This window comes from Danio rerio, chromosome 5, assembly GCF_052040795.2.
Source record: "Danio rerio strain M-AB ecotype USA chromosome 5, GRCz13ab, whole genome shotgun sequence".
NCBI lineage: Eukaryota > Metazoa > Chordata > Actinopteri > Cypriniformes > Danionidae > Danio > Danio rerio.
Window position 1 is genome coordinate 43931782 of NC_141025.1, and position 25629 is coordinate 43957410.

Below are 25629 nucleotides of genomic sequence, written 5' to 3' on the forward strand. Positions count from 1 at the left end.
GACACGCCCAGGAATACCGTCTGGTCCAGCAGCCTTACGCCCATTGATACGACTCAGTGCGGTGTGTACTTCTGAGGAGGTGAGTGTGATAGGTGAGTGGTCGGTGGAGGAAGTGATCCTGGTTTAGGGTTCTTTATTGTCTCTATCAAAGCGGGCATAAAAGTCATTTAGCTCGTTCAGGAAGGAGACGTCAGTGGCTGTGGGTGTGGACTGGCTGGGTTTGTAGTGGCCTGGATGCCCTGCCACATGCGCCGAGGATCAGAGTTGGAAAAGTGCTCCTCTAGCTTAAGCTTATAGCAGTGCTTGGCCTTTTTGATGCCCCTCTTCAGATTAGCCCTGGAAGTGCTGTAGGCCTGTGCATCCCCTGATCTGAAGGCAGTGTTGCGTGCATCCATGTTCATCCATGGCTTCTGATTCGGGTATGTGGTGATTTGTTTCTGGGTTGTAACTCTGTCTATGGTGTTGTTGATATATTCCAGAACAGAGGAAGTGTAACTGTCAATGTCTGTGTGAGAGCCATGTGTGGCCTGGGAAGCAAACATACCCCAGTCTTTGTGTTGAAACCTGTCCTGGAGTGTGGAGTCTACCCCCGCTGGCCACACTTTGATGGTCCTCACTGATGGCTTCACACCGTCGATGAGGGGTGAGTATTTGGGGGTAAGGAACAGAGAAAGGTGATCTGACTGACCCAGGTGGGGGAGGGGGGTCATAGCATAGGCTTCAGCTATGTTTGTGTAAACAGGGTACAATGTTTTGTTTCCCCTTGTTTGGCAGAGAATGTTTTGATGGAATTAAGGGAACACTGTCTTTAAGTTTGAGTGAATAAAATCCCCCGCAACAATAAAAGCAGCCTCCGGGTGAGCAGTCTGTTGTTTGCTGATGGCTGCATGAAGTTCGTTCATAGCCAGCTTTGCATCAGCGTCGGGGGAAATATAAGCAGCAGATATTATGGTGGATGTGAACTCCCGTGGTAGTTAAAATAGTCTACATTTAACCATTAGGAATTCCAGGTTAGCAGAGCAATGTCTCCCAACGACGACAGAGTCTGTGCACTAAGCTTTGTTAATATAAATGCATAATCCTCCGCCTCTGGTCTTACCGGAGTCATCCGCCGCTCTGTCCGCTCGGAATGTGTGGTGCTTCGTTAGCAATACAGCGTTGTCTGGTATTCCGCTGTTTAGCCATGTTTCTGTGAAAATCATGACGTTACAGTTCCATAATCTTTTGCTGTGGTTGATGCGCAGTCAAATCTCATCCATTTTGTTCACCAGTGACCGTACATTGGTGAGAAAGATGCTGGGTAAAGAGAGCCGGTGTGGTGTTAGCTTTAGCTTAGCTTTTAGCCCACCGCGCTTCCCCCGTCTTTGTTTACGTTCTCTGCGCGGTCTGCGAACACTTCCTCCCGGCTGGGCAGGGCGCCCAGCCCGGGGTGTTCTGGCGATCTCATGGATGAGTCGAAGATTGCTAATAAAACTGTCCGGAATGCACAAACCAATATCCAAAAGCTCCTGTCGGGTGTACAATGTAAAGGCACCACTGTTCTGCACGAACAGACCCGAAATGAGCAGCAATAATACTGCAAAAATGCAGAAACTGGAGAGACCCTGAGCCTCGCGTTGTGCACGCGCCGCCATCTTGGAGACAGAGCAGGAAAGGTTTACAGATGTAATATTTTTCCTGAGGCGATTTAAAGCAAAATACACAATGACACTTAATCAAACACATCTACAATGATAAGGAACACGGTTACTTACTGACTTATTAACGTACAGCAATACCACATGAATAAATGACAGACTTTGAAGGAACAAACAGTGTGGGAGAGATCCATTATAGTGCACTGGGCAAGTCTGAACAAGTTCCGCCCACGCGTGCGCAGCACTTAAAGATATCGGCCTAATTTAGACATGGGATCGATAACGATAATCTTAAAAATAGCATTTATCGGCCGATAACGATATGGCTGCCGATATATTGTGCATCCCTAATTGCAACACTTACAGTAGGACTACTCTTCTGTATAGTACATTAAATTAGAGGCGACCGCCACCCCTTGTACTTTTTGGATAGATAGTTAGGACTCGGAAGACTCTTTGTGTGTTTGTTATTTTTAGTTAGTTAGTGTTAGGCAGTTAGATATAGTTTGGGTTTTGTTCTTTTAATTTCTTTTGCGCTGCCCACATCTCTTCTGTCAGCTCTCTTGTTTTTCCCCATCTTTGTATTTTTCCCAGTGTTGTAAATATTGTTAAAGGGGTGGTCCAGAATGTAATTTTAAGGCTAGGTTGTGTTTATAAGATGCAAAGCAATGTGTGCTCATGTTTTCCTTTTAGGAAATCATATTTTTTATATTCTTTCATATTCGTTATTTTTTTTTCATAAATCTCACTTTGATTATAAACAGCTTCTCTGCTAACATGAAAACGACTAATATATTTCCCAGTTCCTCGGAAAGACCCGGCCTCAAGTGACTCTGATTGGTCATCTGTCATAATGTGCTGTGATTCGTGGATCAGCTCCACGTCACGCCCATACAAGCACGCGCATTTTGTGCTGTGTAAACATTCAGTCAACTTCCTGCCCTTTATCTAAAATAAAATCTGACAAGTGTCTGTAACAAGTGAAAATGGGGTGAGGCTCCTTTAAGAGAGATTGCCCTTGTGTGTGTTTGTGTGTGTGTCAACAGTCTGTAGACGCGTGTAACACGAGAAGCGCATGTGCGCGGGACCGATGTTTATTTTTATTTTACTCTGATGCTCAGATTAAGTTCTTTTCTGTAATATACAGTGACACTGTTGACAGAAGAATAAAGCACAAGATGTAGGATGCCACCTGTGTGAGCCTTCATTTATTTTTCTGCTGCTACACGAGTTAGGCCAGCTCTCCTGTATTTTTTTAACCTGCGTTACACAACGTCTTAAACATATATTCGGAATATCATAAATCGTTCACATATCTATTGCAAGTTCATTATCTAAGTAAAATGTAAAATGCATGGAAAAGCTGCGAGAAATACTGCACAGTCGCACACGCACAGAGAGACGCTGCACGCGCTACTGAAGAGAGTGTGTGTGTGTGTGTGTGTGTTTACAGCAGTTTGACTGATAAATATGAATTTGTAGCTTATTCGTTTGTGGTGCCAAACAGCATTTCCCGTTGTTTACGTCTTTGCTACAACATACCATTAATGCTAGACACTGTACATGTCATGATCAATTTAACAAATAAAAACACTTACACGTTGTGAGTCCACAGCTTCTGCTTGTTTGAGTTGCTCATTCTTTGTGGAGATTTTTACCAAATCCTGAACTGGAAGAGATTCTGGAGCTATTTTGTCAAATCATGCTTGCTATGTATATTATAGTTCTCTGAAACATAATTATTATTGAACTGTAAGCACTACTGTCTTTGTGTCGTGTCCTTTGGAAACCCAAGTGCCGAAACAGAAAAAGCTCTGTGGAAATAGCAGCATTTGAACAGAATTTTAGCTCTCTCTGCTGTAACATTACTGTGCCCCTGACCACGGCCTTTAGCTGCGCAGTGTGTGTGCGCGGTAAAAGTACGTTTGTGATCTCACATGGGCCGGAAGTATTTTTTGTAGTTCCCAAAATTCAATCATTGTAGGCTTTGCTAACCTAACTCTGTAAAAGTCAAGGTCTCCCTTTGCATTGAACTTTAAGCGCCTTACATTCAGAGACGCTGTTTATGTTCACTCAGCTACATTACACATCAACTAAAGTTTAAAATATGATATCGTAGTGAACCACCTCTTTAATATATACAGTTGAAATCAGAATTATTAGCCCCTATGAATTTTTAGCGCTCCTGTTTATTTTTTTCCCCAATTTCTGTTTAATGGAGGGAAGATTGTTTCAGCACATTTCTAAGTATAATAGTTTTAAAAACTTATTTCTAATAACGGATTTATGATGACAGTAAATAATATTTTACTTGATATTTTTCAAGACACTTCTATATAGCTTAAAGAGGCATTTAAAGGCTTAACTAGGTTAATTAGGCTAACCAGGCAGGTAAGGGTAATTAGGCAAGTTATTGTAAAACAATGGTTTGTTCTGTAGACTATCGAAAAAAAAAGGGGTCAATAATTTTGTCCCAAAAATGTTTTTTAAAAAATTAATAACTGCTTTTATTCTAGACGAAATAAAACAAATAAGACTTTTTCCAGAAGAAAAAATATTATCAGACATACTGTGAAAATTTCCTTGCTCTGTTAAAAATCATTTGGGAAATATATATAAAAAAAAAAAAATCAAAAGGGGGCTAATTATTCTGACTTCAACTGTATGTACTTTTTTTGCCTTTATTTTCTTTATTATTAATTCATTGTTTTTGTTCACTTTGGGTATTGTAAATAAAGTCAAAATCTTTGGTATCTACTTTGGTTGTCTCTTCCACTTCATTCACTGTTTGTATAAATTCATTTTAAATGCACATAAATGTCAAACCCCACTTTCCCCTAGACAAACATCAGGGGTTTGTAACATTTACAATAATATATAATATATATACATATATATATATTATATGAGTGGTGTCAAAATAAATTTTTTTTAACGTGTTAATTATTTCAAATTAATCGCATGCATTAACGCGTTAAAAAAAATTAACGCAATTAACGCAGTTGCCATTTTTTTTTCCCCTGTTGTGGCCAGGGGCAGACCGGGCAGTTTCCCGTTGGGTCGACGTACTTTTTGGGCCGGGCTGATCATCTTCTTCATTCTTCTTATAAAACACAGCAGACTGTCATGTTTTTCTCCCTAAGTGATTGACGAGCTGTCACGCTCCTGTGAGCTGTCACGCTCTGAAAGTGAGATGTTTCTTTTCCGGACAGAGCGGCCCATGTGACATAATCTGCAGCCCATTGGTTCTTTTCTTTATTGACATTGGGCTGACCCAATTACAAACTTCAATGTTGGGCTCTGTGTAACGTAGGTGTTTATTTGTCAGGCGCGAGAGAGCAGAAGCGGAAAGCCTTTCGCGTCTGCACTCTGCAGTGTGCAGCGGGGCACAGATCAATATATTCCTGTTTGTTCTATCTAGTTACCTATTTGTCCATATAAATATACTTTTATTCTTTTAATCGGCACCAAGGCCCGCGGCAACTTCCTCCTATGCTGTTATGCTCCTATTTCACAAATGATAAAGAATGTCTGCTTCTCAAGCTCTATGAGGGGTGTCAGTCATGTATTTTAAGATGCACTCGGTCAGAAGACAATCGCATGAGATATCATGACATTGTGTTTTTGATTGTCAGCATGACGTAGGCTAATAGTGACAATAATATTTATACAATATGAATATTATAATGATATTTATACATGACCAAACTAGTGTGCAACTTAAGCAGCTTATTTTAACATTTAGTTTTGTAGTTCTGCCCAAACAAATATTTGTTGCTTTTTTCAATTGTTTAAGTTCATTTGATTGACAATGCAAAAGCTGTTAGCTACGTTTGATGTTTTATTGTTGAGTTAAAAATTTATTTAAGGGTTTCTGATACATTGCTTTTATTATTTATCTTTATTTTATTAATCAACATTAACTGTGTGCATCAGCAGGCAGTTTTTGTTGTGTTCATTATTTATTAGGCTCCCTCAAAACACACAGGCACCCACATTTCCAGTGTGGATTATAATTTTATTATAATAATAAAAAAAATTAGGTTTTTAATTTGTCTACTCTCATTATTTTCTATATATGGCGTTTGTGCTTTTATAGAGTGGGAGTTGGTAAACATATTTAAGGGTGTGCACAGATGGGGAGCATTTTGATTGATGTAGTGCGTTGCTCTGGCCCAAAATGCCAGGGCTGATTATTTTGTTCCAGTCCAGCCCTGCAATTAGTTCAACTGTTTGTATTGAATACTTTATTATTATTATTATAATTTTTCATTTTCCATATCTGTAATGCCTGTATTTTGGCATTTTTTTGCAGTCCACTTAGAATCCAACTTGGAAATCGATGTTTTCTTTATTGGCATTGACTGTTTTGAACTTCAAATGGCATTAACATGCCTGTGTTTTAATTTCTCCAATAAATATGGCTGCCAAGCCAGGTTCTTGATGGTTTATTGTGGGTATGTTGTTTACATTAAGAAATCTGTGTTACATGTAAAACAAAAATTCTAATAATAATATTTATATATATAAAAATATTTATATCTAAATAATATTTATATATATATGAGATATTAGAGGTAATGATTAAACCTGATATGCCTGTTAACAATTTATAGATGCAGTTTTACATCCTGATTTGATATTACAAACTGTTAGGCCCAATCCCGATACTATTTTTTACCTCTACCTCTACTTAGAGTTTCATCATTGAGTGTGAGAATGTTGTGGGACTGCTATACAGGAGTTATTATTAGGGATTATAGATAGCAAAATTACGTGTTTTTTATTTTTGCTTGTTTTTTAAAAGCTTGATGGTAAAACGCGAGCGCCTTTATGAATGTAATAAAACATGTGCTTGCATGTCTCAAAAATTCGTAAGAATGACAAAACACACTAATTTGTGGATCTCCTGACTTCCGATGACTTTAAGCTGCCGTTGTGACATTGGTGGGGACTGGGGACGAACTGCTATTAAAATTTATTATTAAGTAATCCTCTCTTTTTACAATTTATTAAGTTAAATTAAATAGTCATGCGTGTAGCCAAGGGGGTTCAGGTGGTTTGAAAGACCAAAAGTTGGGTTATTATTATTATGTTTAAATTTATCTTATTAATCGAATGGACAAATTTTCACTGAGGAAGGTTGAATGCGCTGGCCAGTTTGTTATTTGCCTATAGGCTTCAGTTTAATTTAAATCAAGTTTTAACAGATTTCCCAAAGAAAATTATGATGAAAAATTGTATTTTAAAAATAAGTATATTTACATATTTGAAGAGTTTAGATGCAAAAACCTCTAAATGCCATTTCATATTTTCTTCTAAAATTAGCATTTTTTTCTCCAACTCCTGTGTGTGGACTTTTACTTTTATAGTGACAAATACGTTCTTTTCATTGCCTTTAAAGTGAAATAACTGAACATAAATATACAAGGCTGAGAAAAATGCTCATTTTACATGGCATTTAGAGGTTTTGGCATCTGTACTGTACTTCATTACTTTATTCTAAGAATTTAAAGTCCTAATTTCTAGTTTAAAGTATTTTTATTATTTATAAAACTGTAATAAAACTTAGTTTAAATGTGTAAATAAAGAAATTGGACAAAATGGTAGGAAATAGTTTTGGTACATCAAAAAGTGTAGTTATAATAACTATCCAACAAGATTACCCAGCAAAAATTAGTTCTTAATATGTCAATAAAATGTCATATTTATACCTCAATTAAACAGAAAATCAGGTGAATAACTGCAAAAAGGTTCAGTTTTTCAGAAAACAAATAACCCCTTTTAATAAGCTAGCTACAGGCCTGAAAGTGTCATGTTAAAATAATGTTTATTAACGGATAAAGAGAGAGTTTAATAAAGACTTTCGTTCATTTTTCGTACAAATTAAACATGTCTCATAGTATTATTAAAAGATGGAGCACAGGCTGTAGTTTTTCTGACAAATTGTTTCAACCAAAATTGGAGTCTCTAAGAGATTAGGAGAACTGGCAGGGTCATATATGTTTACATGTAGGTGTTTATTCTGCAGTTAGTGTTCAGGGAATATTGTTTACAGACTAGTCTGTTTTAACGTTAGACTGAACGTAAAAGCGGTGAAAACACTAGCATAACAGCATTATCATGATGGACTCATTCAGTAGCGAACTTGAGTTTATGTGACTTACACTTTTCGTTGGATAAAGCTCTTTATATCCAGCTCTTCTTGCTACCTCCATCCTCCCTTGTGCGTGTCACACATCTCACACATCGGGAAATTCCCCCCGCGCAGTTGTTTTGGCGCTGTTTGTATCTGAAACTATGATCTGAAAGCAGCCACTCACATGACAGCAGGAAAAGGCACAGCCAATCACAATGTTCATATGTGTTTGGGGGCGGTGCGACTCGAGGAGAGAACTTGATTTAACCCTTTCGGCATGTCTAGGTTTATACTGACAGCGCGATGTTTTTAAGTAATAATTAAATTATTGGTGGGGACATTTCGGTAGTTTGTGGATATTGGTGGGGACACGTCCCCACCGTCCACCCTAAATCTACGCCCCTGCCTCATTGATTTCAAGAGTGGCCCTGAAAAATCTCAAGGGGTATCTAGCCCTTCCTGCTAGCCCAACGCCTTCAAGCTAAAGAGAATTGGGACAACCTTTCCCCTTCATGTGAACACGCAAAATGAGGAGTAAGGGGAAGAGCTAAGAAGTAGAAATAGAATTGGGCCTTAATGTTTTCTTAAAATGACTTTTGGGACAGCAAACAAACAAACACTCTCGTTGGCATCTTATTGGAAAAGTGTTTGAAACTGACTTCAACAGAACTGATTTGATTTTAAATCTGGCAAATATCTTATAAACAACGACTGCCTTACTTTCTTGTACCATTTATCTGTCTAATTCCCTGTTCTATCTCCTTAAACAAAGTAGGAAAAAGGGTGCATGTGTAATGTCAGTCTGATTTGTAGATTTGAAGAGTTCCACAGACCTTTGGCAGAGCCTCCAGGGCATTTGTGGTTTTTGCTGCCTCCCCGTACTGCTGATAGTCCTCAGGTTTGAGCCTCATCTTCTCTGCTTTAGCTTTACCCACAGCCTCAATGGAACCGGCCTCTGCTTCTCCAATGCATTTCCTTTTCTCTGCTTCAGCCAGCGCCGTCGACACTTTCTTTATCCTGATAGAAAAGAGCAGAGGACAGAATCAATTCCCCAGGCATCAGTTCTTCTTTACTCTCTGGCGTCATACATTTATATAAATGTGAATTCTCTGACGAAAGACACACACTCTTGTTTACACCATGTGTTGTTTACACCTGTCCATTTTCTCCACCACTTTTCTAATCTTATTGACAGGAGGGTCTATGAATGAGCTTATGTATTATGGCTGAGTGAAATTTCAGGTTTTTCAGTCAATTGTGTTTTTTAAAGTGGCTCATTTAATGTTTTTAAATATTGTGAATTCATCTTTTTCCATAGAAAGATCGAGGGAATTCAGTGTCAAAATGCCCATCTTAACATGGGTACAGACTACACAGCTAGCTTAAACATTCTAAGACTTGAATTCAACACAATGAAAGACTGTTTCCATTATCAGGAGCAGATTCTTATTGAAAGTCTCTTCATAGCCTGATCCTTTTGCTAAAAGGATATTCACCCAAAAATGAAAGGTCTGTCATCATTTATTCACATTTGAGTTTTATTTTTAATATTTATTATTTTGATAGCGATATTTTGGGTGAACTACATACAACACCTCAGTGAAATGTCGAAATGTTGCACTGTAAAAAATTGCTGTTAAAAAACAGTCAGATTCTACGGTAAAATAATGTTTTTTCACTAAAACAGTAATATTCTGTTAAAAACAGTGCTTTCTGGGTAACATTTTTGTTTTCGAGAAAGTAACCAACTGCAGAAAACTGTGAGCTAACAGAGTTCAGATTCGATGTTTTGAAGTCTGTGTTTGAAATCACGCTTTGTGTCCTTGTTCACTATTTCATACACTAGTTAACTAATATAGTTCACCTGACAGTTTTAATGAACACTAATGAGTGAATTCAGACACTGATGAACACCTGCTGTTAATAATTACAATTACTGAAGAAAATAAACAAGAAACACAAACAGTGACTTGAGTTACAACATTAAATAGAATCAAATAAAATAAAACAGCTTCAGTCTCAGCAGAGGATCATTAAACAACTCCACAAACAACAGCAGACACACTTATTACTGACTGATTTGACTTCCATACTATTCACATTGAGATCCAACAGAAATTAAGGTGTTTTTTGTGTCACCGTAATGGAGTGAGGGGCTGGTTTAGTTGGGCTCTTCACCCTTGAACTGATTAATTCAGACTCTCGAATCACTATAATAAAGAGTTAACAAAGTGCTTGTATTATAGCAGTCAAGTTGGAAAGTCAATAAATAGAGAAATATATTTGTCTGAAATTAGTTCTGATAAATGTTTTGGTATAAATCTGGAAGAAGGGCCTCATGCAATAGATTTTATGTTTAGTTACAGGTATTAATTAAATTAATGAGAAGTGAAAACAGAAAGATACCTCCGTAATTACTTAACAGGTAAGAAATAACATACAAAAACAGTTCAGTTATGACAAATACACACTCAGACCTGATGAATCTGACCTTGTATCTCAACAATGGTAACATCTCAAATGTTTCATGCTACAATGCATGCTGGGAGTGGCATGGTACAAATATCCCAGCATGCATTGCGGTATAAAAAAATGTTGTATAACGGTCTAAGAGTTTTCTTTACTTGTGTTTGATTCTGCTGTTGTTTATGTTTAGACTTTCAGTTGCCTGTTTGTGAGTTAAACTGTTAATTTTGTTAGTCGTCACCATTATTGAGGTTCATCCGCTGATTATTGATGTCTCTTTGAGTGCGATATACACCATAGAGCAGTGTTATTGTCCAAGATATTCTTAAAAACTTCCAGAAATCGTTGCCATATATATATATATATATATACATAATGTAAAACAATAGATTTAACATTGAATGGGAGCAGTAAATTTTATTATACTAAATGAGAACAGACTCTGCCATTTAATAACAACTTGAACATCACCAGATCTTACTTTTTCAGATTTAGGTTTTTGGCTGGCTTGCCACAACAAAAGAGCTTTTTAAGTAAAGTTCTTAACAATTGCAGCAGTCAAGATATATAAATGTTAAAAATGTCAGGGCTAAGAGCCCAACTAAAGCAAACTCTGTTCTCCATGATGGTGACGTAAAACTTTTTCTCAAGAAGAACTTTAGTAGATGTTATACAAAAATACATGTATTAAGTAATAAGTGTAGCTGGTGATGATGTTTGTAGAGTTGTTTAATCATCCGCTGATCATTTAAATGATTTAATCATTTGTTGTTCTTCAGGTTATTTCATTATAAAGCTGTGACTAAAGTTTAGCATGTTCTGTTCTTGTTTTTTCCCTTCAGTATTTCTTCATTTGTTCATTGTTAATCCTCAATTATCATTTAATTAGTCAGTTAATTAATGAATTTTCTTCAGCTTTGCTACATGTTTCTTGAACACTCAGTAGTGTGGACACTTCAATTAAAACTGAAGTATTTGCTCTGGGGTTTAAAGGGTTAAAGGTGTGAGAGGTAAAAACACAGTGTAAAAATGTATTTTAACAGTAATATACTGTTAATTTACACAACGGAAGTAGACTGTTAAAAAAACAGTATATTGCTGGCAACCACAGCTGCCAGTAGATTACCGTTAAATCAAGGAAAAAACAGTATTTTACTGTAAAACCTGAAGCTAATTTCTTCTGTGTGTCACCGTTGTGGAGGAGAGTAGAGCCAGTGTATGAGTTAAAGATGAACAATGAACTGCTGATGTTATTCTGCATGTTTCTCTATTTAAAGACAGTGGCTGTTTAGTTGCTGATGCAGTCAGAATCTCTCTGGTGATTCCAGATTTACATGTATGTGTGCTGTTGTGAAAAATAAGACATTAGAGTTAAACCAAACTTTTTTAATTAACTAAAATAAGTTATCATTATAAGTATGCTTCTAAGCATATATAGCACATTACTTCATAAACTCATTCAGCAGTTGACCAAGTTGAGGCAGTTGCTTTCAGTGAGCAAAATGAGTTCACTTGAGTATTGTGTAAATCAATGTAGTCCATGTATTTTTACAGCAACATACTGTAAAATAACAGTACATTGCTGGCAACTGCAGCTGCCAGTATTTTCCTGTTTTTTAACGGGACAATTTTTAACAGTGTGCATTTAGCAAAAGTAACCCAATCACCAGAATTCGAATTCTTCATCACTAATCAATCTAGCACTCTCGTCAGTCAGTATAGCCTTCAGTGTGCATTACTCAAACCTATGCTTTCCTTGCCTTGCTGGAATACATCCCGATTTCACGATTCCCTCCAGGTCTCCTACATTTCCTTACTGGTCTTTGTCTTCCTTCTCTAGGTTTCACCAGCTCCTGGCTAACACCACCATCGTCCTCATCTGTGCTCAGAGTTTGCTTCCCAGACTAATTGATATATTAAAAAAAAAAAAAAAAACAATCAGTTGATCAGGCTTTCCCTCAAAGGTTGTTATGATTGCTGTACTCACCTGTCACTTCTGTTATCACAAGCCTGACAATAAACACCTATTTGGGAGTAATATATTCTGCATTTTGTCTGCTTATAATACACTTATTCATAAAATATGGTCTGAACATTATAATGTATTATTCGCACAGTTATGAAAATATTAATTATCATTTCTTAGACAGGGGTTCATTCTGCTGTGGTGACCCCAGTTAAATAAGAGACTAAGTCGAAGCAAAATGAATGAATTTCTTAGTCAAATTTCTTACTTCTTACTCTTTAAAGAATATTATATTTTTCAAGATACTAGTATTCAGCTTAAAGTTCAATTTAAAGACTTTTTTAGGTTCATTAGGTTAAATAGGCAATTTAGTGCAACTAGGCAAGTCATTGTATAAAAAAGATTTGTTCTGTAGCCAATTGACAAAAATATATTGCTTAAGGGGGCTAATAATATTGAAATGTTGAAAAAATAAAAATAAAAACGGTTCCTATTCTAGCCAAAATAAAACAAATAAGACTGTGAAATAATACTGTAAAATATTCCTTGCTCTGTTAAACAATATTTGGGAAATATTTGAAAAATAAAAAATCATTTACAGGAGGATTAATAATTTAGACTTTACCTGAATATCTAATAGGAATATTTTTCAAGACAAAATCATTTAAATTATTTGAAGTTGTTCTCGGACATCCATATAAATATTTAATATGCCCGTATATTATAACATAAAATAAATTACAGCTAATAAATTTAACACACGTACATACACTCACCGGCCACATTATTAGGTACACCTTACTAGTACTGGGTTGGACCCCCTTTTGCCTTCAGAACTGCCTTAATCCTTCTTGGCATAGTTTCAACAAGATACTGGAAATATTCCTCAGAGATTTTGGTCTATATTGACATGATAGCATCACGCAGTTGCTGCAGATTTTTCAGCTGCACATCTATGATGAGAATCTCTTGTTTCACCTCATCACAAGGGCACTCTATTGGATAGGGATCTGGTAACTGTGGAGGCCATTTGAATACAGTGAACTCATTGTCATGTTCAAGAAACCAGTCTAAGATGATTCGTGCTTTATGACATGGTGTTTTCCTGCAGAAAGTAGCCATCAGAGGATGGGTACACTGTGGTCATAAAGAATGAACATGGTTAGCAACAATACTCAGGTAGGCTGTGGCATTGCCATGATGCTCAGTTGGTGTTAATGGGCCCAAAGTGTGCCAAGAAAATATCCCCCACACTATTACACCACGACCACCAGCCTGAACCATTGATACAAGGCAGGATGGATCCATGCTTTCATGTTTTTGATGCCAAATTCTGACCCTACCATCTGAATGCTGCAGCAGAAATCGAGACTCATCAGACCCAGCAACGTTTCTCCAATCTCTTTTATTGTCCAATTTTGGTGACTCTGTGTAAATTGTAGCCTCAGTTTCCTGTTCTTAGCTGACAGGAGTTGTGGTCTTCTGCTGCTGTAGCCCATCCACCTCAAGGTTCCATGTGTTGTGCATTCAGAGATGCTCTTCTGTATACCTCGGTTGTAACGAGTGGTTAATTGAGTAACTGTTGACTTTCTATCAGCTCAAACCAGTCTGGCCATTCTCCTCTGACCTCTGGCATCAACAAGGCATTTGCCCCCACAAAACTGCCGCTCACTGGATATTTTCTCTTTTTCAGACCACACAGCAAATTCATTGGTGTTAAATTTCAAGTGTTGAGGTAATTCAGAGTAAAGTGTTAAAATTCTAGAGTTAGATAAAGGTAAAATAACCCTCTCGGCGTTAGAAGCTGATTTGCCTCCTTGTCACACAGAGTAACATGTATCTACCTTTGTAGAAAACCCTTGTATTAGAGAAACTAATCAGAGTGTCTGAAATCTCACCACACCCTCATTCACCTGACCCTTAAATTGGTCAATTGGTTTAGTCCACTAGACAGAAGGAATGACCACAAATAAGTGAATTCAGACACCGGCGGTTGAACACCTGCTGTTAACAAGCACAATCACTGAAGGAATAAGAAATTGAAGGAAGAAATAAAACTACAGACACAGCCTCACACCAAACCAACTGAATTAAAACAGAGAATTAAACAACTCCATTAAATAATAGTATAAGCAGCTTCACTGATTACAGTTTGACTTCATTTCTGTAAGAATATTTGACAATGAACAGAGGTTTATTTATTTTTTATTAAAAATATTTCATTTGACCTCACCATCATAGAGAGCTCTTGAAGCTTTACTCTTATATCCTAATGTTTCTCTGACTGTTATAGCTGTGTTTCTAAAACTCATTAGCTATAGCAAGAAAGATCAAGAGAAACTATATACGTTTATGCTTAATTGTTCTAGGTTTAATTTCAGGTGTTTAATAAGTTGACTCATAAAGATATGCAAATATAGTTGTTTTAAAACTGCATGGGACAATACTACTGCCAGTCTGCTGCTGTTCATAGAAGATTCAATTAGGACAATTAGGATGCAATTAATAGTTAGAGTGTCATGCACTAAACATTCAAGTTCCAGCTTGCTCTGTATGACACACAGGCATCAAGAATCAACATATGAACCTCAACCGTGGTTGCTTAAAAAAAAAAAAAGCTGCATAGTTCATGCCGCAATGCATGCTGGGTGCCAGCATAGTACAAAGCTCCCAGCATGCATTGCAGCATGAATAAATTATGCAGCTTTATGTTCTTACAATCTCTTTCTTATCCTTTATTTTGTAATGTTTTTGGGAGGTGATATTTCAGTAGAGTGTTTTTTTTACTTGATTTTAATTTTTTTGTTTGTCACCATTATTGAGATTCAAAGATTAAATATTGATGTCTGTGTGTTTTTGAGTTCTGCCATAGATCAAACATTCTCATTGTAAATATTGGTTTTATTTTATTTTATTGGAGCTTCAGTGGTTTCATTTATGTATATTATTTATTTCTCACACATAACTAATATGATATTGAATTAGAAAACAAGCAGGAAAGGATGGCTATGATATCATAAATAATCTCTTCAGACTGACACTTTAGTTTTCTTTCAGCTTTCCATGCTTTATATTTAAAGAGTGTGATTAACACTAACTACAGCAGCCAAAATAAAACACATTTATAGTAAGAAGTTGAAGAGCCTGACTAAAGCAGACTCTGTCCTCCATCATGGTGACTTCAAATGAACAACAGAAATTTCATGAAGAGCTTTTGTTCACATGACAGAAAACAAGTCAAAGGTCAGTAATAGGTGAAGCTCCATGATAAGTTGTTTAATGTGATGAGTTTTTTTTAAAGATGTTGAAAAATAAAATTTTTTATTGTGTAATTTGTTTTATTTTTATTGATTATTATTTTATTTAGTTTTTTTTTCTCAGTTGATTTCATCTTTGGTTTTGGCTTGTGTTTTTCTGTCCTTCAGTGATTCTGCTTGTTAACAGTTGTTCATCAACAATTCTCAATCCTCCTTTAATTAGACACTTAATTGTCTCATTAACTTCATCACTGTCTAAGTGTTCAGCCCTCTGTAGTGAGGACACTAGTGAGGATTTTGCTCTGGAATTTAAGGCTTACGTGTGTTCGAATGAAAAATACAGACTTTGGGATTTGTTTTTAACAGAAATATTCTGGAAACTGAATTTACGAATCTAAATTGTTGAAAACAGCAGATTACTGGCAACCACTGCTGCCAGTATTTTGACATACATTTAACAGATATTTTACACAATAAGAGTTTGCTAATTAACACTCTGGGTGTTAAAAGTTTTAACACTTTCAAAAATGTTATTTTAACACTTATAGTGGTTCCCATAAAAACACTGAGGGAGTGTTATTTTAACTCTAAGGTAGTTAGATCTACCAAATCTAAAATTTGCAGTGTGAGATCGATAAAAAATACAGACTGTTGAATGTGCTTTTAACAGAAATATTCTGTAAACAATTTATGAATGTTAAAAACAGCAGATTACTGGCAACCACAGCTGCTGGTATTTTTCCGTAAAATCTAAAAATGAAAAAAAAAAAGAAAAACAGCAAAACGGTTTTTGTGTCACCATTGTGGAGGATAATAGCGTCTCTGTTCAAGTCCAAGATGAACTGAGAGTATTTGTTGTTATGCTGCATCTTCTTTTGTTTCAAGGTAACTGTGTAGTTACTAATGCAGTCAAAATCTGTTTGCTAATTGCAATCACACATGAAAACATTATTGCATCTAAAGACTTTACATTTTTGTGCACTAAGCTATGATTTTGTAAAATAAACAATCTGTTAGTTCATGAAATATGGTTAATTTTTGTAAACTTATACAGTTATATAAAACTTCCATGTTTTTCACATAAACATTCTGGCAACCACAGCTGCTGGTATTTTTTTGGAAATTTAACAGATATTTTACACAATAAGAGTTTGCTAATTAACACTCTCTTGGTGTTGACAATGTTAACACTTTCAAAAGTGTTATTTTTAACAATTATAGTGGTTCCCATATAAACTCTGAGGGAGTGTTAATTTTAACTCCAAGGTAGTTAAATCTACTATCTAAAATTTGCAGTGCATTCTCTGTAAACCCTAGAGACGGTTGTTGATATTTGTCACATTACTGCAGACAATTTGGGAAAGTCAGTTGTCTTTAATCTTTTAAACAACTGGGGGAAAAGTAATCGTTTCTACTTAAAGAGGTCATGGTGCATCACAACTAAACAACTACAGGAACCTTCAACAAATATTAAGATATTTTAACATTTATAGACTTATAATTATAATTCATTACTTCCAATGAACAGAGAAGTGGTCTGCAGCCAGCAAATCGCTGCATTTGAGCGGTGAAATTTACAGGATTCTAATCCAATGGTGTTGTAGTATCACCTCCCTCTAAATCCAAAGGTGGAGCACATTCAGCTGAGCTTTCCTGCTTTACTTATGCAGAGATTTTTCTGAATCCTGATTTTTTTCCACAACATTATGCATGGTAGTTGTGCTTTTCTAATTTTTCTAAACCCTTTCTGGGTAGCACAGTTCAAACAGAAGGTAAAAAGAAGGTGGTATTTCATGGCTGTTTGAATGTGCTGAACCACATAGACATTTTAACACTGAAAGCAATCTGACAGAATGAGATCTACGCCTGAAAGGGGGAAGCAAGGACAAGTTCAGAATCTTTCACCCTGTTTACAGCAGTCTTTAGCGTTGTCCACTTGTGATTGTCCAAATATCTTGATGATGATCTTAATTAAAATGTCATCTTAATTCCAGGAATACACAGGGCCTAAATTATGACAGCCACGTATTTTACAACTAAATCCTTATCATACCCCATTTTATTTATTCATTCATTCTTTTTCTTTTCGGCTTAGTCCCTTTAATAAACAGGGGTTGCCACAGCAGAATGAACCACCAATTCATCCAGCATATTTTCAGCAGATGCCCTTCCAGCCGCGTACATCCATACATACTTATTCACACACATACACAACAGACAATTTATCTTACCCAATTCACCTATTACACATGTCTTTAGACTTGTGGGGGAAACAAGAGCAACACGGTTTAACACGCGAACACCGGGAGAACATGCAAACTCCACACAGAAATGCCACTTGACCCAGCTTCTTGTTGTGAGGTGATTGAGCTACCAACAGCACCACTGTGCTGCCCTTCATTTTATTAAAGGGTTTAAACATTTGTAATGTTCTGCTTTCAACCAAATCCAGAGGAAGTCAAAAACTGATGATCTGATCTGAGTGGACTGTTTTGTTTGTGTTTAGAAAAGGACTAAAGTTTGTAAGAAAGCTTTTTTCAACTTATTATGTTTGAATGACCACAAAAAAAAAATCAAAAACTCCTCCACATCTGTTAGTTGTGTTGTCAAAAAAAGCATTAAAACACAAGCACTTCATTCTTTACTGTATTTTAACCAACACATGAATTACTTTCCCTCTTGCTGGAAATTCATTAATTTAGTAATGCCTCTGGATTGTGTTGAGTGCTTCAATGAAAGTAAATGTAGAGATACACACATAGAAAATAATTTCAATGAAATTCAAGTAATAAGCAATACTGCATCTCAGCTGACCATTCTTGACAATGGCAGGTTGAAACAAGGTCTCGAGTGTGTTACTCACTTTTTTTTTGCCTCTGAGAGCTGCTCCATCTTGAAGGCTTCAGCATCAGCTGGTCTCCTTTCAGTATCGATCAGCTCTTTATCCATCCTGAGGATCAACACCTCAATCTCATCCAGTCAGATCTTTTGTTGCTTCTTGGCCGCCTGAATCTTATAGGACAGCTGCACATCAGTTTTCTGAGATAGGAGACAAGAAAGTAAGATGAAGGAGCACTTACAAACTGTAAATAGATGCATATTAGATATAAATATGGATATTTAAACAAAAATGTATTTAATAATTAATCATAAAATAGCTTAAAGCCAACATTTAGCAAAACAATACATTTGACTCAATATATTAAGACAAATGTTCTTATTTTCAAGTGGTCAAGTGGCGCTCGCTGCAGAGCCATTTGGGCAAGCTGAGCTCCAGCGAGGGGGAGCTTGAGCTAAACCTTTTTTGCACTTCTTCTACGAGTGATGTCACTGGGGGTAGGGTTAGGGGTGGGATTAGTGTACGCATTAAAACAGCTTACAGGAGGCAGAGCGAGAGCTCATGCTCCCCCTCGCTGGAGCTCAGCTCTGCTCAAATGGCTCTGCAGCGAGCACCCTCTCCTTATTTTGCCTCTGCCTGCTTGTCAGCCCCCGGCTGTATCTGATGTGTGTTTACTGCACCAACAGAGCTAACTTAGTGCCAAAACTTTTACAAGCTTTAAACCTCATAAATAGGCCAACAAAGTTTACTAAAACATCTAAACTAGTTTATTATATAATAATGAGGCTGTTTTTTTAGGAAAATCATAAAACGTGATTGAGCAATTCCAGCTATGGATGTGACATTTGCAGTAAAAACACAAAACATAAATTCACATAGAGAGCATATGTTAACATTATATTGAAACTTTTCTTTATATTTTCCAGAGCAACTCGCCACAGTTTTATATGACCAGAAAAATATCAATCTGTAAACATGTTTTGCACTTTAAATGAGGGAAATAAACATGTGCTATGGATGTGACAAAAAAATCTGTGAGTTTACAGTATACAGCATCATTTGTAGAAATTATGTGAATTAAACTGCACAACCCAAAAAAGAAACAATGATAATCAAAAGACTACACTGTAAAAAATTGCTGTTAAAAAACAGTCAGATTCTACGGTAAAATAATGTTTTTTCACTAAAACAGTAATATTCTGTTAAAAACAGTGCTTTCTGGGTAACATTTTTGTTTTCGAGAAAGTAACCAACTGCAGAAAACTGTGAGCTAACAGAGTTCAGATTCGATGTTTTGAAGTCTGTGTTTGAAATCACGCTTTGTGTCCTTGTTCACTATTTCATACACTAGTTAACTAATATAGTTCACCTGACTGTTTTAATGAACACTAATGAGTGAATTCAGACACTGATGAACACCTGCTGTTAATAATTACAATTACTGAAGAAAATAAACAAGAAACACAAACAGTGACGTCAGTTACAACATTAAATAAAATCAAATAAAATAAAACAGCTTCAGTCTCAGCAGAGGATCATTAAACAACTCCACAAACAACAGCAGACACACTTATTACTGACTGATTTGACTTCCATACTATTCACATTGAGATCCAACAGAAATTAAGGTGTTTTTTGTGTCACCGTAATGGAGTGAGGGGCTGGTTTAGTTGGGCTCTTCACCCTTGAACTGATTAATTTAGACTCTCGAATCACTATAATAAAGAGTTAACAAAATGTTTGTATTATAGCAGTCAAGTTGGAAAGTCAATAAATAGAGAAATATATATGTCTGAAATTAGTTCTGATAAATGTTTTGGTATAAATCTGGAAGAAGGGCCTCATGCAATAGATTTTATGTTTAGTTACAGGTATTAATTAAATTAATGAGAAGTGGAAACAGAAAAGATACCTCCGTAATTACTTAACAGTTAAGAAATAACATACAAAAACAGTTCAGTTATGACAAATACACACTCAGACCTCATGAATCTGACCTTGTATCTCAACAATGGTAACATCTCAAATGTTTCATGCTACAATGCATGCTGGGAGTGGCATGGTACAAATATCCCAGCATGCATTGCGGTATAAAAAATGTTGTATAACGGTCTAAGAGTTTTCTTTACTTGTGTTTGATTCTGCTGTTGTTTATGTTTAGACTTTTAGTTGCCTGTTTGTGAGTTAAACTGTTAATTTTGTTAGTCGTCACCATTATTGAGGTTCATCCGCTGATTATTGATGTCTCTTTGAGTGCGATATACACCATAGAGCAGTGTTATTGTCCAAGATATTCTTAAAAACTTCCAGAAATCGTTGCCATATATATATACATAATGTAAAACAATAGATTTAACATTGAATGGGAGCAGTAAATTTTATTATACTAAATGAGAACAGACTCTGCCATTTAATAACAACTTGAACATCACCAGATCTTACTTTTTCAGATTTAGGTTTTTGGCTGGCTTGCCACAACAAAGGAGCTTTTTAAACAAAGTTCTTAACAATTGCAGCAGCCAAGATATATAAATGTTAAAAATGTCAGGGCTAAGAGCCCAACTAAAGCAAACTCTGTTCTCCATGATGGTGACGTAAAACTTTAACTTTTTCTCAAGAAGAACTTTAGTAGATGTTATACAAAAATACATGTATTAAGTAATAAGTGTAGCTGGTGATGATGTTTGTAGAGTTGTTTAATCATCCGCTGATCATTTAAATGATTTAATCATTTGTTGTTCTTCAGGTTATTTCATTATAAAGCTGTGACTAAAGTTTAGCATGTTCTGTTCTTGTTTTTTCCCTTCAGTATTTCTTCATTTGTTCATTGTTAATCCTCAATTATCATTTAATTAGTCAGTTAATTAATGAATTTACTTCAGCTTTGCTCCATGTTTCTTGAACACTCAGTAGTGTGGACACTTCAATAAAAACTGAAGTATTTGCTCTGGGGTTTAAAGGGTTAAAGGTGTGAGAGGTAAAAACACAGTGTAAAAATGTATTTTAACAGTAATATACTGTTAATTTACACAACGGAAGTAGACTGTTAAAAAACAGTATATTGCTGGCAACCACAGCTGCCAGTAGATTACTGTTAAATCAAGGAAAAAACAGTATTTTACTGTAAAACCTGAAGCTAATTTCTTCTGTGTGTCACCGTTGTGGAGGAGAGTAGAGCCAGTGTATGAGTTAAAGATGAACAATGAACTGCTGATGTTATTCTGCATGTTTCTCTATTTAAAGAAAGCGGCTGTTTAGTGGCTGATGCAGTCAGAATCTCTCTGGTGATTCCAGATTTACATGTATGTGTGCTGTTGTGAAAAATAAGACATTAGAGTTAAACCAAACTTTTTTAATTAACTAAAATAAGTTATCATTATAAGTATGCTTCTAAGCATATATAGCACATTACTTCATAAACTCATTCAGCAGTTGACCAAGTTGAGGCAGTTGCTTTCAGTGTGCAAAATGAGTTCACTTGAGTATTGTGTAAATTAATGTAGTCCATGTATTTTTACAGCAACATACTGTAAAATAACAGTACATTGCTGGCAACTGCAGCTGCCAGTATTTTCCTGTTTTTTAACGGGACAATTTTTAACAGTGTAAGAGTTGGCTCTCTGTAAAACAAAAATTATTGGGTTTTTTTATTTTTTTATTTTCACATTTTTAAGGGAAAAGTGTGGTTATGGATGTTTGCCACTTGTGATTTTGGTAAATCAAATATAATAGTTTGAAAACATGTATTTTTGTGTATTTATAAGGTGCTGTAAAATACTTGCTTACAGAAACTTATTTTCTTTTTTTTCTTTTTTTTGTTGAAAACTAATTTTTTTTCATGGCAAGGTTGACATTTGCACGGAATTGCTCTATTACATTTGTCATTAACATGTTATACACTACAGCTCCATTCCCCTGCTGTATACCTTCCGTGAATATCTTATCTGTCTTTAAACACTCATGTAACTTTACAATTAATAATGTTAGCGTGTAATATTTATGTGATGATAGTATGGGCGCTGCTGCACACTAGCTGATGTTAGCTAAATGTTGGATGGTTATAGCGCTGAAAGGAGAAGAAAAACTACAGTAGGCCTATTTACACATGAACAACTGACCTGTACATGAAGCCCTGGACAGATAACCTTAGATAATTCAGCACCATTTCGCTTCTTTTCTTCCTCAAACACTTTATTTTTGTGCGCCATTTGTCCACCTGTGGCTTTCTCTCCATTCTCCCGTGGTTAACCGTTGTTGGAAGCAAGGGCGCAACTGCACATTTACTGAGGGGTATGCGAGTTCAAGTTTTGCGCCCCACCATATTCATTTCCTCATCGACATGTCGAAGTTCTGAACACAACTGAAATAGTATAAAGTAGTAAAAGTATAATTACATTAAACATGTTAAGTCACAAAGAATTACATCTCATCCCAACCCAAATTTCTTCTTAATTCCATTTTCCTCACCAAATGATTATAGCACCTTGACATGTCTTGTTTTTGTTTCTTTTTGTACATTTGTCAAAACAAAATGAAAGATATGGGAGTCGTAAAGGGCAAAAGAAATTAAAAATGCAATAACTTCTAACATGCATTTGCGAGAGGTGTAAGGTGTGTCTTCACATGAACAATTGACTGAAACTGCTATCACACCTTTTACAAAGTGAAATAAAAAAGACTGTAGTTAAAAAAAATAGAGACAAACTGCCTGAAATGTTTTATTTGATAAAAATGTTAAAGGCAAACTTTTTGGAAACTAAATTGAACTTTGAGCAGAAAAAGTTACCAAAAGGCTTGATGTATCAATATGATACATAATTAATTTATAAAAAACATGTATATGGTATAAAAATAGATCTTGATGGGATTAATAAACATGACAGTTCCAAAAAATGTGAATATTCTGACTATAGTTTTAACAGGGTTAAAAATCATTATAATTAGATATCTAAAATTTATATAGGGGAATTTTTTAATCCATGTATTATTTTCTATTTTGTCTAAAATATATTCAGTATAGTCCCACACGGAGTATGCGTGCATGCGCAGACATCTGCAGTTTTCTACAGATTTTTAGCCCATCATTGAATCTATTTATTTGTGTAAATTTGTAAATTTGTTTACATTTATATTTACTCAGTATTCAAATTCATTTCACTAATATTATTGTGATATAATAATAGTAATATTAAAATGTTCATATGATTTATTTACAATACAGTTGGTAAAGTAGTATTTTCTGCCTGTAATTCTCAGCAGAAAATGTTTGCAGATTCTGTCTGGCCCTAATATTCAGGTTTTAAACATACATTTTGTTTGATCCCTCTTATTTTTTGCTAAATAATCAATTAATAATAAAATGTTTCACATTACTCATACCTTTTGAGCTCAACTGTGAGTATGATTTGAAAGTTTATTTTGATAAAACTTTGACATAAACTTTACACTTGGATGTGTGACTGCATGCTATTGTTTTAAACGATTTTGAATTAAAATGTGTGTGCCAACGAATGCAATTCATACCTATAAACCCTCTCGTTTTTGGCATATTAATTCTACCATATTTTACCATTCTATCCGCTGTCTTCCGTGTGTGTTTTTCCAGTATTTCTCCTGCATTTGTAATGTTTCTATGAAAAGTGAAAGTAGCAGCTGCACAGAGCCGATCTCAAATGTGATGTAAGAACTGTTTAAGAGAATTAAGCTTTCACATTATTTTGATTGACAGCACGTTGAAATTAATGTAAAAACGGCCGCATTCACGTCCTTTCCAGTAAAGCTTTATGTGTCTTTTGTAGCCCTTATGCAGCCTCTGAATCAGTATAACGGTCGGTAGTGAACCGACGGATGCGCTCCATAGTGATAAAGACGGCTTCTATACACGCGATTTGAAGATGAATGAGAGCGGATACTTTAAGATTCAGGTGTGTAAATAGAAAAAAATATATACACAATAATATGTAAACATGTTTTATTTGAAACACAAGTAATATTATCTTAAATTAGCATAAGCAAAACAAATGTTTTCATTGCATTCTTACAGTCAGACTCGCACCTCTGTTATCAAACAAAACAGAGGATCAAACTAGATTCATTTGTCGCTTTTATAGTAAATAACTATAGTACCTGTAATCAATATTTAAATGCAGTAAATAAAAATTTTCTTTTTTTGAAGCTGACGGTCCATGAATTTACGACTGTCAAAAGCCTTTACCATAAAGTTAACTTTACACCAGCTTATCATGGCTTTAGCCCATAGAATTACATTTGCATACTATACAGGATGCAAATATGCGATTTCAGACGCAGTTCAGGTGTGGCCGTGCGTCACTGTCCCCCTGCCTGGACAAAACCACCTTGTCTGCATTTATGTTAAGTAAAAGCCCATGCATGCAGTGACTGAGTGGCGATAATGAATAATTAATGATATGGCAGCCCGTCGCTCCTAAAAACATTAGAAGTTGATTAAAAGTGTGGTAATATTAAGCTTAACCAATTCCTTATTATCCAATTTGTCATGGCAGTTTTTATTTTAAGGCATTGTTTGTTCTCTTTTTGTTTTCTATTTTGACCTCCATGTCTCTTTACTCTTCTTTCCATTTTGAACATGTGACTGTAACCGAGCAACGGATCAATCAAATGGTCAATGAAGAAGGAGGGGTGGTATCATTTTTTTTATTCAATAAAATACAATTGTATATTTATATAAAATGCAGGATAAACATTTTTAACCAAAAATATGTATTTATTTTGTTTAATATGTATAATAATATGTATAATTTCAAAAATAGTTTTGGCACAATGGCGCCCCCCCCACGTGTGGCGCCCCTATGCGCCGCATATACTGCATACCCTCTTTTTGCGGCACTGGTTGGAAGATCACAGACGGTTGTGGCCGGAAGTTAACGGGAATTATTTATTTATTTATTAAATTACCCAGTAAATTATATTTTATTAAGATCTACACCTATCCCAACCCTAAACCCAACCACCACAGTACTGTAAAAATATTATTCATTGTTTTACAGTGTTACAAAAATTATGCTATATTGATGTGCGTCTAGACTTCACCATGGTAACCGTTTTGGCGGAGAGATGAATATTTATTATTATTTAATAATTTTCAATTATTTAAATGCTGAATTCTGAAATGAGAACAACTTTAGTACAATGTTATTGTCAATACTATATAATAAATATTAAGAAGTTTAGCCTGCTGACTGAAAAATTTCCTTCAATACTGCTGCTGCATGAATTGAAAATGGCATAGACTATATGGGGTTAATTAATACTTAAAAATAATAATTATTTTTTATCTATTTTTC

At 35.5% G+C, this 25629-nt stretch overlaps 3 protein-coding genes across 7 annotated transcripts in view; 1 reads left to right on the forward strand and 2 right to left on the reverse strand.

The window, feature by feature from the left end:
- LOC141385583 (uncharacterized) overlaps positions 1–25629 on the reverse strand; it is a 607868-nt gene that overhangs the window by 459149 nt on the left and 123090 nt on the right. The gene's annotated exons all lie outside the window — the stretch shown is intronic.
- rufy3 (RUN and FYVE domain containing 3) overlaps positions 1–25629 on the forward strand; it is an 881807-nt gene that overhangs the window by 161307 nt on the left and 694871 nt on the right. The window lies entirely within an intron of this gene.
- Positions 8528–22553, reverse strand: LOC147844112 (flotillin-2a-like). Its single transcript, XM_087254095.1, has 3 exons — positions 22423–22553; positions 18329–18504; positions 8528–8793 (listed from the first exon to the last, which is right to left on the reverse strand). Exons 2-3 carry the CDS (start codon positions 18412–18414, stop codon positions 8574–8576), a joined length of 306 nt encoding a protein of 101 aa, XP_087110221.1. The 5' UTR covers positions 18415–18504; positions 22423–22553; the 3' UTR covers positions 8528–8573.

Coding starts and splice junctions, on each gene's coding strand:
- LOC147844112 (XM_087254095.1), bottom strand. CDS start 18,414: ATGGATAAAGAGCTGATCGATACTGAAAGGAGACCAGCTGATGCTGAA. Junction 8,794..18,328: donor CTCTCAGAGGCAAAAAAAAA/GTGAGTAACACA, acceptor CTTTTCTATCAG/GATAAAGAAAGTGTCGACGG.